Raw genomic sequence first — 12,297 nt, 5'->3', positions numbered from 1 at the left:
GTCTCCTATTTAAGTGCATTGTTTTTTTTTTCTGACGGTATGACGATATTGAAACTGATACCGTTGCTATTTTTAGATCCCGCGGTATATGATATTACCGTAATACCGCCCAAGCCTATGTGGGAGCGCTATTACACATCTTCAGAAAGAGTACAGAATATCTGTGATCAAAACACAGGCGAAAAAGAAGCAGAAACAAGTGAAGGCATAGGCTATGTGAGCAGATGCATATGTAAAATAATGGCAACTCTTTTTTAAAAATGCTGGCAGCGAAAGAGTTACAAGGGTTGGTAAGATTTAAAAAGAAAAATCAAACTCAAACTATATTAGTTGTCCGAAATGAAAACAAAAAATGTTGAAAAGGTAGGAGGATCAAGGATCTGATGCTTAATTTTTCCTCCTGATCTGGCATACAAAAATTAAACTAATACACTGACTTAACTTTACCTCTTAGATGAGAAGGTTTTAGTTTCAGAGTCGGACTCAAAATTATTCTTGATAATTCTAAAGAAAAGTATTTGAGAATATTTTTGAAAACTATTTTCTGAAGAAATCAGGAAATTTCATAATCTGGTGGACCGGTCAATACTCGCAGGAAGCCAAACAATCAGGTACGTAGGCAGGCCAAAATGGTGACCCAGATCTAGGCGTTCATTCAGACCCTCGCCTCAGGCAAGGAGTCAAGGACTCGTCCTTTAACCAAAGTCAGAGAAACAACTCTGACGTGTATGTTTTCACAGCTGTGGCAAGAGGCTGCAGAGACTTTAAATGTTTGAGGGATAGACAGCACAGTAAAATTGGGAATTAAACACGCACAGATAGATAGATAAAGTAATATCGCCAATAAATATGCCATGACAAATAGATAACTAGCTACATTTTCTAATTGTTCCAAAAACACATTCAGGAATTTTGCTGTATCTTAGATTAAGCATGCTATCCATTTACTGCCTGAAGATGATCAAAATCTGTCTGAAAAGAGACCCAACTTAACTTAAAATCTTAAATCCTGCCTAAAACAATATTACTTTTCATCTACCATTTTTATATCAACAACAACAACAAGATTCATATAAGCGGCAATATACAAAACTTTACATATTACTACAGCTCTGTTATTGTCAAACACAAAGGACTCAATTTAATAAAAGATTGCTGATATTGTAATCTCTCATATACTTGGGATATTACATCAGTGTGGCCGAACAGGACAGTTGTGTGGGTTGGGTCTGTGTCAGGTGTTTTCACAACAGCCCAGAGAATATGACATTCTCAGTGAGAAGATTAGACTCTGCAGTTAATCTCCAACATCTTTTGATCTCATTGCACTCTGTTGAGAAAACACTGCATTGTTTCTTCTTCCAGGTTCCTTGCGCGTTTGTGCGTAACTCCAGCAAGGAGGCCCCTGCAGCACTTTGACACATTAATGATTAGTCTGAATTTTCCAGACGTGACCTCTGCTTCAATTCCTCCATCACGGCATGATAGCAGAAAGGAAGGGAACATGCTTCTCCTCTGACTCCCAAACCTCCCTCATAACACACATAAACACACACACACACAGACACCACCCACAGCACTGCCAGTTCAGAAAGACTCGCCGCTCCACAATACAGCGGCAGCCAGCCAGACGACAGCCTTATCACACACACGCCAAGCTTACGGCTTCTGGCTTCCATCCAGCTCTGTCACAACAGACTCGCTCAAAATGTCACGCACAGGAAGTGGGCACGAGACTTGAATCTGGCCGCTCAATTCAGGAGCATGGAGAGGGTGTTTACCAATTCACCTCATCAACAATCTGAAGTGAAAGTGAAGTTGGCATGTTTAAAAGTCTCACCTTGCTGAAAAGGACTGGTCGAGGAGGGGGCCGTGGATGAAGTCGCAGTGGTGACCACAGGACCGTGGGTTTTGCTCGGCACGGACTTGCGGCCCCTGGATGCCGAGCTTGAGCTCGTGCCGTGACAGCTGGACTTCTTGCTTTTGCCATCCGAGCTCTTACCATCCGAGGAGCCGCCATCCTTGGAGCTGGAACTGGAGAGAGTTGGAACTTCCTGAAAGTTGGCATTGGTGAAACGGCCTCCACTGTCATCAAGTCGCTTCTGAGTGGAGGAGATGGAGGAGACACTTCCGCCACTGCTGCTGTAGCTCTGGAAGGGAATGCACACATGGGCAAAAAGGCTTAGAATGCACTTATTTGTTGACATTTGATGAACTCTCAGGCATATATCCTAGACTAATAGACAGGTGGACTCACCTTCTCAGAGGACACCATCAGTGCTGGCACCAGGGAAGGCGTCATTTCCAAAGACTTTTTGTGCTTTGGTTTGTGGCGATCTCTTTCTTTATGTTTCTGTGATGAAACAACAACAAAAAAACTTAATGAAGATGGTAGGTACAGCAAAGGTTTTGACTGAAGCCGGTACAATTTGGTAAGGACTGTGGCCTACACTATGAAGATCTTCCTGTAAAGAAAAATAAAAGGTATTCCTCTGGATAGGAAAGGATTCACATTGCAGGCCTGACCAGAGTCTACTGCAACTTAATTTACACCCCAGTCTAGTGCCGCTGTACACAGCTCTATTTGCGCCCGAGAAACGGGAGCGTGAACAAATTTACACCTCGCACTCCAATCGAACACCTCCAACCTCTCCGCTTCTGTTCTTAAGAGCATGGCTGTAAAAATATGCAGTGATCCTGAACCATTCGTAGAGGATATTTACACATTCCCCACTGGAGCGATATACAAACGTCTATCTTTTTTTTGCCCCTTTGTCATCTTCCAGCCATTGTCTCAGTTAGAATCGACAATTATTCTGAACATAACAGTTTATGCTACTTCTCTGTGCAAGTGATGGGGACAATTCCAGTGGCCCTCAGGCTCAAGTTTTTCAATGAAAATGAAAATGAGCTTCTGCTTCTTCTACGCCATTTACCATTTTCCTGCGTATACCATTTTAAATGCCATTTTCTTAGAACAGAAAAATCATACGTATTTGTTTTAAATGGTTGAAAAAGATTGCATTTGTATTGAATATGCATTGCTATTGGTTTTCATCTACAACCTACATATCCAAAACAAATGTCACTGTTTTTGCTTTGTTTAAAAATGATTTGCTTATGCTCCAAATCACATAATTTTAACCACAAAACCAAAATGACAATATTAGTGCTGAAATAATTATAAATTTAACAGCATTTACTGAAATTACAAAGCTTTGTTAGGCCGCATTTGCTCTACAAGAAAAAAAAAGCTCATTTTCGAAAGGATTCAAAGACAAGACTCTTAGTCTTAATTAACATTGTTTCTAAAGGTGTTGACAAGGCAGTGTTAGCATGAGAAAAAAAAATCATGTCACCACTTGGCTCTGATTATGAATAGAAAAAAGAAAAATGCAAAACATTCATCTTAATTCCACCAAATAAATCAACTGAAACCAACTACATATTTGGACCCTTGTGTAATGACAAAATGCAGGTATGAACTGCTGTTTACTGGTCTAATTAAAATTGACATAAACGTCTTGAAAGAGTTTGACATGAGACGACAGCTATCTTAATTATACAAAGATGAATAGTTCAGGCAGAGGTGACTGAAGAAAGAGAGAACAAAAATGCCAAAGCATTTATCATAATTCATCAATGCCTTCAGCAGATTAGTGAAATGTAGAAAATCTCTTTCAGGATGAACAAAGAAATTACTCCCCAGGCTTCAGGCTAAGTATTAAAATTCAACTACGGAAATGAATAAATATAATAAATCTTTTTAAAAAAAATTAAATACAAAAAGCAAAAACTAATCATCCAGAAAACAAAGCTAAAATCCAAAACAGATTAGAATTTAAGATATGTGAGGCAGGAGAAGGAAGAGAGATTGAAAACATCATTTTATTCCCAGATGCCGCTCTCGACGGCCTCTCAGAGCACATCTGAACTAGCTGCAAATTGAGAAGCTTTTAGCCTCTATTGTTGTTTGGCCCTGGGGTTTGGAATTAGCTAGGTATACATCTGAGCCCCCCAACCTTTGACCTGGGAATGTGGAGTAGGGGGGATGGGCCCCCTTTGCTAATGCAAATCAGGCGTCGTAACAATAGCCATGGCGGAGCACAAGGCACTTTACAACACGATCTTCAAGAATACAGCTCCAACCCGAATCATTGTTAATGTCAACCCCTCTCAATACAGAATAAGGCGAAGATGTCAAATATCAGAATAATTTTGGGAGAAACGGTTTTAAATGGCATCTCATATTTAATCTTTCGCTGACCTAGATTATACGGGCTGCAGTGTCGGTCTTTGAGCAGCTTAAAAGAGCAACATCCACTCCATTTCGGAATGCATTTCCAATGCAAACGCATTCAAACAAATTCAAATAATTAATGAATTTGTGTCAAATAACCAACAGCCTCAATGACCTGCACTCCCCGCTGTAAGTGCTCATCTGACTATTGTGAGTATTCAGATTTACATTTAAGCACATAAATGTAATGGTTTCTTCACATTACTTTAAAACGATTTATAATGATCAAAATAATTAATTTGTTTTAAAAGATAAGGTAATAGTAAAATACAACACATGTGTGGTTGCACACATTACAACTAAACTGTAACTTTATATGCAGGCTGGTAAGCTTGCAGAATAGCAAAAATCCACAATTGTTACTTTTATTTATTTATTTATTTTTACAAAATGTCAAAAATATATCACTATTTGAAAAACAACTATTAAGCAGAATTATTAAATGACAAAAAAAAAAAGATTTAGAAAAAAAGGTTCAGAACAGACAATTAAATTTATAATAATTCAACGTAAATCCTTGAAAAACACAATGAAACGTTTGAATAAACGTTAAATCAACACAGAGCCATTTTACTGATCCGGTTCAAATGGAACAATTCAGGCAAGCTATCGCTGATTAAGATGGCTGTACAGAGGCTGAGTGTTTGAAATATGTGGCCGGTGGGAGCTGCTTAGGGACAGGCAGAAAATTATAAATGACGATGGACAGATGTGATGAGCTCCTCCACACATTTCACACTATGAGGTCTGCTGGATTAGTATTTCAGATACTACCATTATTACAGTAAAAAGAGAAAAATACAGACAAGAGGCACAATCAAACGCATTTTTTACATGCACTATGGATCGTCTTCTGCCATTACGTACACATTTACTGATATGAGGCCATGTTGCAGGGCCTACCGCTTAATTGAATAAAATGAAAAGGCGAGCAGGGCTAATAATGCTACATGTTTCATTCGGTATGGCTGCGTATAGAAAATTAGTGGAACAAATGACTACACTACCTATCAATACCTATCTGTGGAACTAATGGCCATGACGGATGCTTTTTTATGCATACAGCACTCTTTATGTTGATAATTTGAGGCAGCATCAAAAATACTAATCACTTTGAGTGATAAAAGGCACTCTTCTCCCTCCTGTGGCTTTAAAAGCTTTGTGGGATATAAAAAGTGTGCACGTGAGGGTCGGCACAGGGTGACAGCGGCTCGTGTAATTCACATATTTCGGACAAACAGAGTTTTTGGTTTTGTTCGTTAACCTCATAGTCTGAAGTCGTGAGGAGGGGGGCATCAATCACACATGGCAGGAAGTGAGGTAGATCTGGAGGCTGCCTTACCTTCTTTTCCTTGTCATGGTGCTTATCCAAAGAGTGAGTGGAAGAATCACTTAAGCTTTGAGCCCTACTACCACGGCCTTTGCTCCTTCTCTAAAAGGTGAAAAAGGAACTTCGAGTTACATTTAAAGTCTGTCCAATTACCCTTTTTTTCCCTACTTCTCACTTCTCGCTCTTCTAGCAGCAAAGAAAAATAGCCCGTTTTGAGACAAAGGAAGCAAATAGGAGACATTTACGGAAAAAGAAGATTGTCATGACAACCAATCAGGAGATATATATATATATATATATATATATATATATATATATATATCCTGATTGGTATAAATACTGGCATGGCATTAAAATAAACAAACAAACATTACAATAGGTTGACTAGATAAGCTAATGGAAATTGCTTTTAATGGAGAAACCATTGAATTATATATATATATATATATATATATATATATATATATATATATACACACACATACACACACACACATATATATATATATATCAAAAGCAACTTCTATTAGCTAATCAAGTCACCTTATGTTAATGTTTGTTTGTTTGTTTATGCCATGCCAGAATTGAAGGCTATTTTACTTGGAAATGTAGTTCAGGAAAGCCAAAGAATACATATTGTCACTTATATTTGATTTCTCTATACAACTACAAAACAACATTCTCTATTTACCAACAGAAACAGCTGATTTTATATTTACGAAAAAAAGAAAAAAAAGCATGCCATGATGCATGACCTTGACATCCAAACTGACACACAAAAAAAACACCTTTGTAAAATTTACCACATTTCTTTTTAAGTCAACAGTCTCTAAATCTGCTATTGACAACAAATGCCACAAAAAACCTCAGGTCACAAAATGGTCTTTGTTTACCAGCAGCTCACTGAAACAAAGGCCTACATGGAAAAGTCAGGGGTTAGTAGCCCACTATTGAACTATTAATCCACGAGACTGTGCTGATGCTGTCAGTCCATTAACATGGTGACAGGGAGACATGGTACATCCTGCAGAAACATCATGCTGTCCTGTACAATAGAGCAATCACCACAATGGATGACAACAAACAAAACAAGCAAGGTATTGTCACTTTATTCTAACAAAATGGGAGACAAAAACTTTTTTATATGCATTTAAAAATGTCAAATATATATTTATACAAATATATAAAAGTATACAAACCACTCAAAAGTTTGGGATTTTTTGAAATGTGTTTGAAAAGTAATTTATTGATAAATACAGTAAAAGTAATACTGTAAAATACAATTTAAATAACCATTTTCTACTTAATATATTTCTGTGATGGCAGTGTTACATTCAGCATCCATTAATCCAGTCTTCAATCAATCAATCAATCAAATCAATCAATCATTTTAATATGCTGATTTGGTGATCAAGAAACATTTCTTTTCATTATAAATGTTGATAATATGCTTAATGTTTTCGTCAAAAAACAAAAAAATAATAACACTTTTTTCATAAATCTTTGATGAATAGAAATTCAAAAGGACAATATCTAAATATTTTTTTACTGTTACTTTTGATCAATTTAACGCATTCTTGTTGAATACAAGTGTAAATTTCTTTTTTTTTTTAAATCTTACTGACCCCAAAGTTTTGAATGGTAGAGTATATTTATATATTTAAAAAAAAAAATGTTATATAAATATATATTTAAAAACCACTGATGCCAAAATCCCAACAGAAACCATGAAAAAAAAACAATGTAAAATATGAATGAATGCATAAAACTGACAACACTAACCAATCTGAAAAACAAAACAAATAAAAATGCTATGCCCCTAGAGTCCATTCCCTAGTAACCAGAGTAGTCAAAAGTGCTGAATGAAATAAAATGGTGTATACATAAATAAACATTACTATCCCTCCATCCTCAACTCATTACAATCCCCTATGAGAACATCACAAAGCGCTGGCCCTGCCTCCAGCCCCTCACTCGGAAAACCTGTAGAGGACTAGCAGTATCTGAGAAGCTTTTGTTGAGTGGGAGGATAGACACACACACAGCACGAATCTGAGAAGCAGCAGGGGGCTGAGGCTCTAAAGCTCAGTGTAGCTCCAGGGCTGGAGTGAGTAAAACCCCTTGCCACACACACACACACACACACACACACACACACACACACACACCCAAGCCCACTAAGGACCGAGCAAAGCTGGACGGAAAACCACAGGCCGTTATGCTGTCACCGAGAGCTGCCACTGGGCAGTCCCTGTATCTCTCTGAAACCTTAGCCTGCTTTTTCTGAGAGGGGTATTAAGACAGAGTGAAGGGGGAAATGCAGGAAAGAGGGGGGATGATGGGAAGGAGAGGAAAGGAGAGCCACAGACAAAGGTCCAGTGAGTTGCTGTTGATTGTCAATGAGATTAAGGGGTTAAAGGGTTTGAGGGAGATCGAGGTGGGGGCGGCAGGGGCCACTGGGGTTGGACGGGGGGCTTATGCCACAGCTCAGCTTTCAGCAGCTGTAATTGGACCAGGAGTGCCACACATTCGAGAAATGAGAGATATTCCAGATGAGGGAGTGTCCTTTTCGAGAGCCTGGCGAGTTCACGTGCGATTCTAGATGCGCAATAACAGCTTGAACAATGATGACATGGTCACAATGATGTGCTCAACGTGATTCATGTATAGGTGAATGTAAAAATCAGTCACTTAAGTGCTTTAGAAATGCCCTAGAGACATGAAGTATACCTCAACAGATGAAGCACTAATGACAAATTACACAAACCATGACCATCAAATAATAATTGACAAGAAAAATCCATATAATTTATGGGAAAACCATATACACTTGCGTTCAAAGGTCTGGGGTCTGTAAGGGTGCTTACACACAAGCACTTTTGGTGCACACCTGGGTTCGAATGACATCAGAGTTTGGTTTGTTTGGATAATGTGAACTCTTCTCCGAATTCCTGAATACCCGCAAACTGAGCCAGAGCGTTCTGGGGTACGGTTCACGGTGAACTCCGGCATGTTTCTCACTGATGATATGAACGTAATCATACTAAATTGTGAAAATGAACCGCTATTAATGATGTAAGATTTGATAAAACTGTGTTTGTATGTGCTCACTCACTTTCCTGACAAGCATGACTAAAGCACTTCAAGCAGCGAGAATGTACATTTAAATTTTTTCCTGGATTCAGCATAAATGGACTCCCACGTTCTTTAGAACATTTGCAGTAACAATCTGACCAAACAATCTGCTAGCTGCCCCCCCCATAAGCAGGCCGTCAAAAAAATGCGTCTCTGTAGGCAGCCTAGGCTCTGAGATCTGCACACAAAAACAATTGATTTCACCAACCACTCAAAACCAAAAAAGTGTTCCAACCAATCAGGGTGGGTGTTGTAAGGTTTTGCGCTCGTGCACGGCTGCACGCGAAGTCGAACCTAAAGAAGAAGCCAGTGTCTATCAACGAACCCATGTCGGTGATCGGTTGGAACACTTTATTTTGGTACATTGGTACAATTTTGCAGTACATTCACGGCAGATAGACGGAAGTGTCATTACTGATACTTGTAAAAGAAAACCAAAGGTTCAAAAACCAAAATATAGAAGTGAGGTGAGCAACACTATGCATTTTGCCATCCTCATTGCATCGTCATTACCATCCAACAGGGGTAAACTGCTTTGATGACACAAACACACCACGGTTCGACCCAAATAATAGAAGTGAACAATCCAGCAAGGGCAGGGGGACGAGTAATCGAACTTTGGTTTGGACCAGGCAACCAAGTGTACAAGCACCCTATTTGCTCACTAAGGCTACATTTATTTGATCAAAAATACAGTAAAAACAGTAAATATTGATATTGTCACAAATTTATCAAACTATGTTAAAATATTTTAAAATGTAATTTATTCCTGTGATGCAGAGCTGAATTGTCAGCAGTCGTTACTCCAGTCACATGTGTGACATGATCCTTCAGAAATCATTCTTCTAATATGTCGATCAAGAAACATTTCTTCTTCTTATTACAATTGAAAACTGTTGTGCTGCTTATTATGTGGAAACTGTCAATTTTTTTTCAGGATTCTTTGAAGAATTTATTTGAAATAGAAATCTTTTAAAATGTAGCATTAATTGCATTTACTGTCACTTTTGATCCATTTAATGCATCCTTGCTGAATAAAATTATGAATTTCCTTCCCCAAAAAATAAAATCTTACTAACCCTAAACTTTTGAATGGAAGCGTATCTATTAGTATATGCACAATGCAAAAATATTACACATTTTCGGTACAGTAACTTTTATTTATACTCAGTCTAAACGTCATTAATGGTTTAATTTAAAATGACATTTCTGTAATATCAGTGATTAAAGGTTGTATCAGCGATTTAAGGCCCAAACATAAATGATCACATTCACGTAATCTTTCCTAACAATCTGCTAGCTGCCCCCCCCATAAGCAGGCCGTCAAAAAAATGCGTCTCTGTAGGCAGCCTAGGCTCTGAGATCTGCACACAAAAACAATTGATTTCACCAACCACTCAAAACCAAAAAAGTGTTCCAACCAATCAGGGTGGGTGTTGTAAGGTTTTGCGCTCGTGCACGGCTGCACGCGAAGTCGAACCTAAAGAAGAAGCCAGTGTCTATCAACGAACCCATGTCGGTGATCGGTTGGAACACTTTATTTTGGTTTTGAGTGGTTGGTGAAATCAATTCTTTTTGTGTTTTTAACGGCCTGCTTATGGGGCGGGCAGCTAGCAGATTGTTAGGAAAGATTACATGAATAAGATCATTTATGTTTGGGCCTTTTTTGGGCCTGAAATCGCTGATACAACCTTTAAATGCATGAATGCTTTGGAATCAGTAGCAACGGTGCTTTGAGTCAGGGTGTAAAAGTTAAAAATAGTATGGTTTAGAAAAAGCAGATTCTTACCAGCTTGCTGTAATGGTACTTGCAGTATCCACAGTATTTCACATTATCAGCATCTGAGCCCTGTTCTTCACACAACAACCCAGCAAGCTGAGCGCTACATTCAAAGACAAAGAAAAAACAAAAACTTTAAAAAGACTGCACAAAGCAGATGAAAACAGTTCCAATTCAACTATTTGTTAAGTAGTTAACTAGTGAAATTTTTGTATTGACACAAATTTCACAATTAGATTCGATTTCGATTCACACGCTTGCAATTCGATTCCGATTCGATTCAATATTCATTATTTTGGATATCGGTTACAATAAATGGCAAATTTTCTCAAGGAAATCAAATCTCTTAAGTAATGCTGTAAACTGTGGGAGTCTAGTTGTAGCCTACTAGGCTTCATTAGCCTAATATGAAGGTAATAATGAACTGTTTTGTAGCTATACAAACACTTCAATTACACTTTTATTTATTTTTATAATAAGAAGATTATATGAAATATAAACACTTAAATGGTGGCTATAAAAACTTGCCAGATTTATGCATTAAATATTGAAGAACATTAAGATTATAATGCATATGTAATGCTCCTCTCTAGAGTTATTTTTTCTAGCTGACTAACAAGTTTATGTGGGTTTTCTGAGGTAAATATGACGATACATAACATTGATTACAAGCTGTTTAACTGATGTATTTCCACGGTTGAAATGCTGATTGAGTGAATCAATGTGACATGATACGGATTTCGATAAGTTGTATGCTATCTTTTAACACACTTTCAGATGCTCATTCAGGTTTATTTCGCACTGTAACTGGTGTTATTAAGCCGGAAGAGAGATCAGCGCTGCTGCTTCTCTTCAGCTGCGCCAGAGCGATCTCACGCCACAGCGCCAAACCGTTATTTATGTTTTTAAATTTCTAAAGAAAATGGATGGAATTTGAAAATTGATACTTTGTTTCATATCAATAGTAACAAAGGACAAAGATTATTGCGATTTTTTGGATGCGCGCAGCCGTGATACAATGTTCCATTCATTCAAATACAACAGGATGACTAATCGATTCTTGAGATTTAAGAATCGATATCGGTTCGTAAAAATGAGAATCGATTAATATCGAGAAATCGATATTTATTACCCAGCCCTATAGTTAACATTGCTATTCCGATCCATGTAACAGATAACATAATTAAGGATATTAAGATACTTATGAGGACAATTAGCTGGAATATTAATCCTCTGCAACTCACCATGTGACATGAAAGGCCTGTCGGCAGCCATGTTTGTTGCATGTCATGCAGGCTCCAGAAGCAGCTTTGCTCTCACGGCCCTGTTCTTCACAGATGTAGCACGTCTAGAAAGAAAAACAGTCACCAAAGTGATTTCTCACATACAGAAAGCAGTTATTATGGTATATAATGCATTGCAGCACGGCCCACAGCTTGTTTAGCGTGAAGGCTCAACCAATTTAGCAAGTCTCTCAGAAGCCGCCCTTCCCAGCGCCTCGATTATTAGGCAAGTGATAACCATGCCATTTTAAATTGGCTCACAGTGAGGACTCAATTACCAACAGAGCTGAATCTATTTTATCCCAGATTTTAAACCCACTATTTCAAGCATGAGATTAAACTTGGCTCCTTAGTCCTGCAAATCATCAGACACCGTATTGAATCCAAATCATACAACACTAACTGATTGTATTTTACTTATCTACTGCATCGAAGGGCATCCATAGAAAACAAAACGTAATTAGGTTTT

General features: G+C 38.0%; 1 protein-coding gene across 12 annotated transcripts in view; it reads right to left on the bottom strand.

Annotated features, from left to right (window-relative positions):
• Positions 1-12,297, bottom strand: part of mllt10 (MLLT10 histone lysine methyltransferase DOT1L cofactor) — a 59,462-nt gene that overhangs the window by 30,531 nt on the left and 16,634 nt on the right. For 10 of the 12 annotated variants that reach the window (XM_039666787.2, XM_039666788.2, XM_039666789.2 and 7 more), the window contains 5 exons: positions 11,790-11,893; positions 10,555-10,648; positions 5,643-5,732; positions 2,258-2,353; positions 1,841-2,150 (listed from right to left, as the gene is read on the bottom strand). In XM_039666787.2, coding sequence (XP_039522721.2) covers positions 1,841-2,150; positions 2,258-2,353; positions 5,643-5,732; positions 10,555-10,648; positions 11,790-11,893 — 694 coding nt within the window. The remainder of the gene's footprint in view (positions 1-1,840; positions 2,151-2,257; positions 2,354-5,642; positions 5,733-10,554; positions 10,649-11,789; positions 11,894-12,297) is intronic. The other 2 variants (XM_039666793.2, XM_039666799.2) reach the window with 1 other exon arrangement.

The sequence above is a fragment of the Pimephales promelas genome, chromosome 22, assembly GCF_988280905.1.
Source record: "Pimephales promelas chromosome 22, fPimPro1.hap1.1, whole genome shotgun sequence".
NCBI classification, from domain to species: Eukaryota; Metazoa; Chordata; class Actinopteri; order Cypriniformes; family Leuciscidae; genus Pimephales; species Pimephales promelas.
The sequence above is the reverse complement of the archived record's forward strand: the minus strand, read 5'-3'. Positions and strand labels throughout refer to the sequence as shown.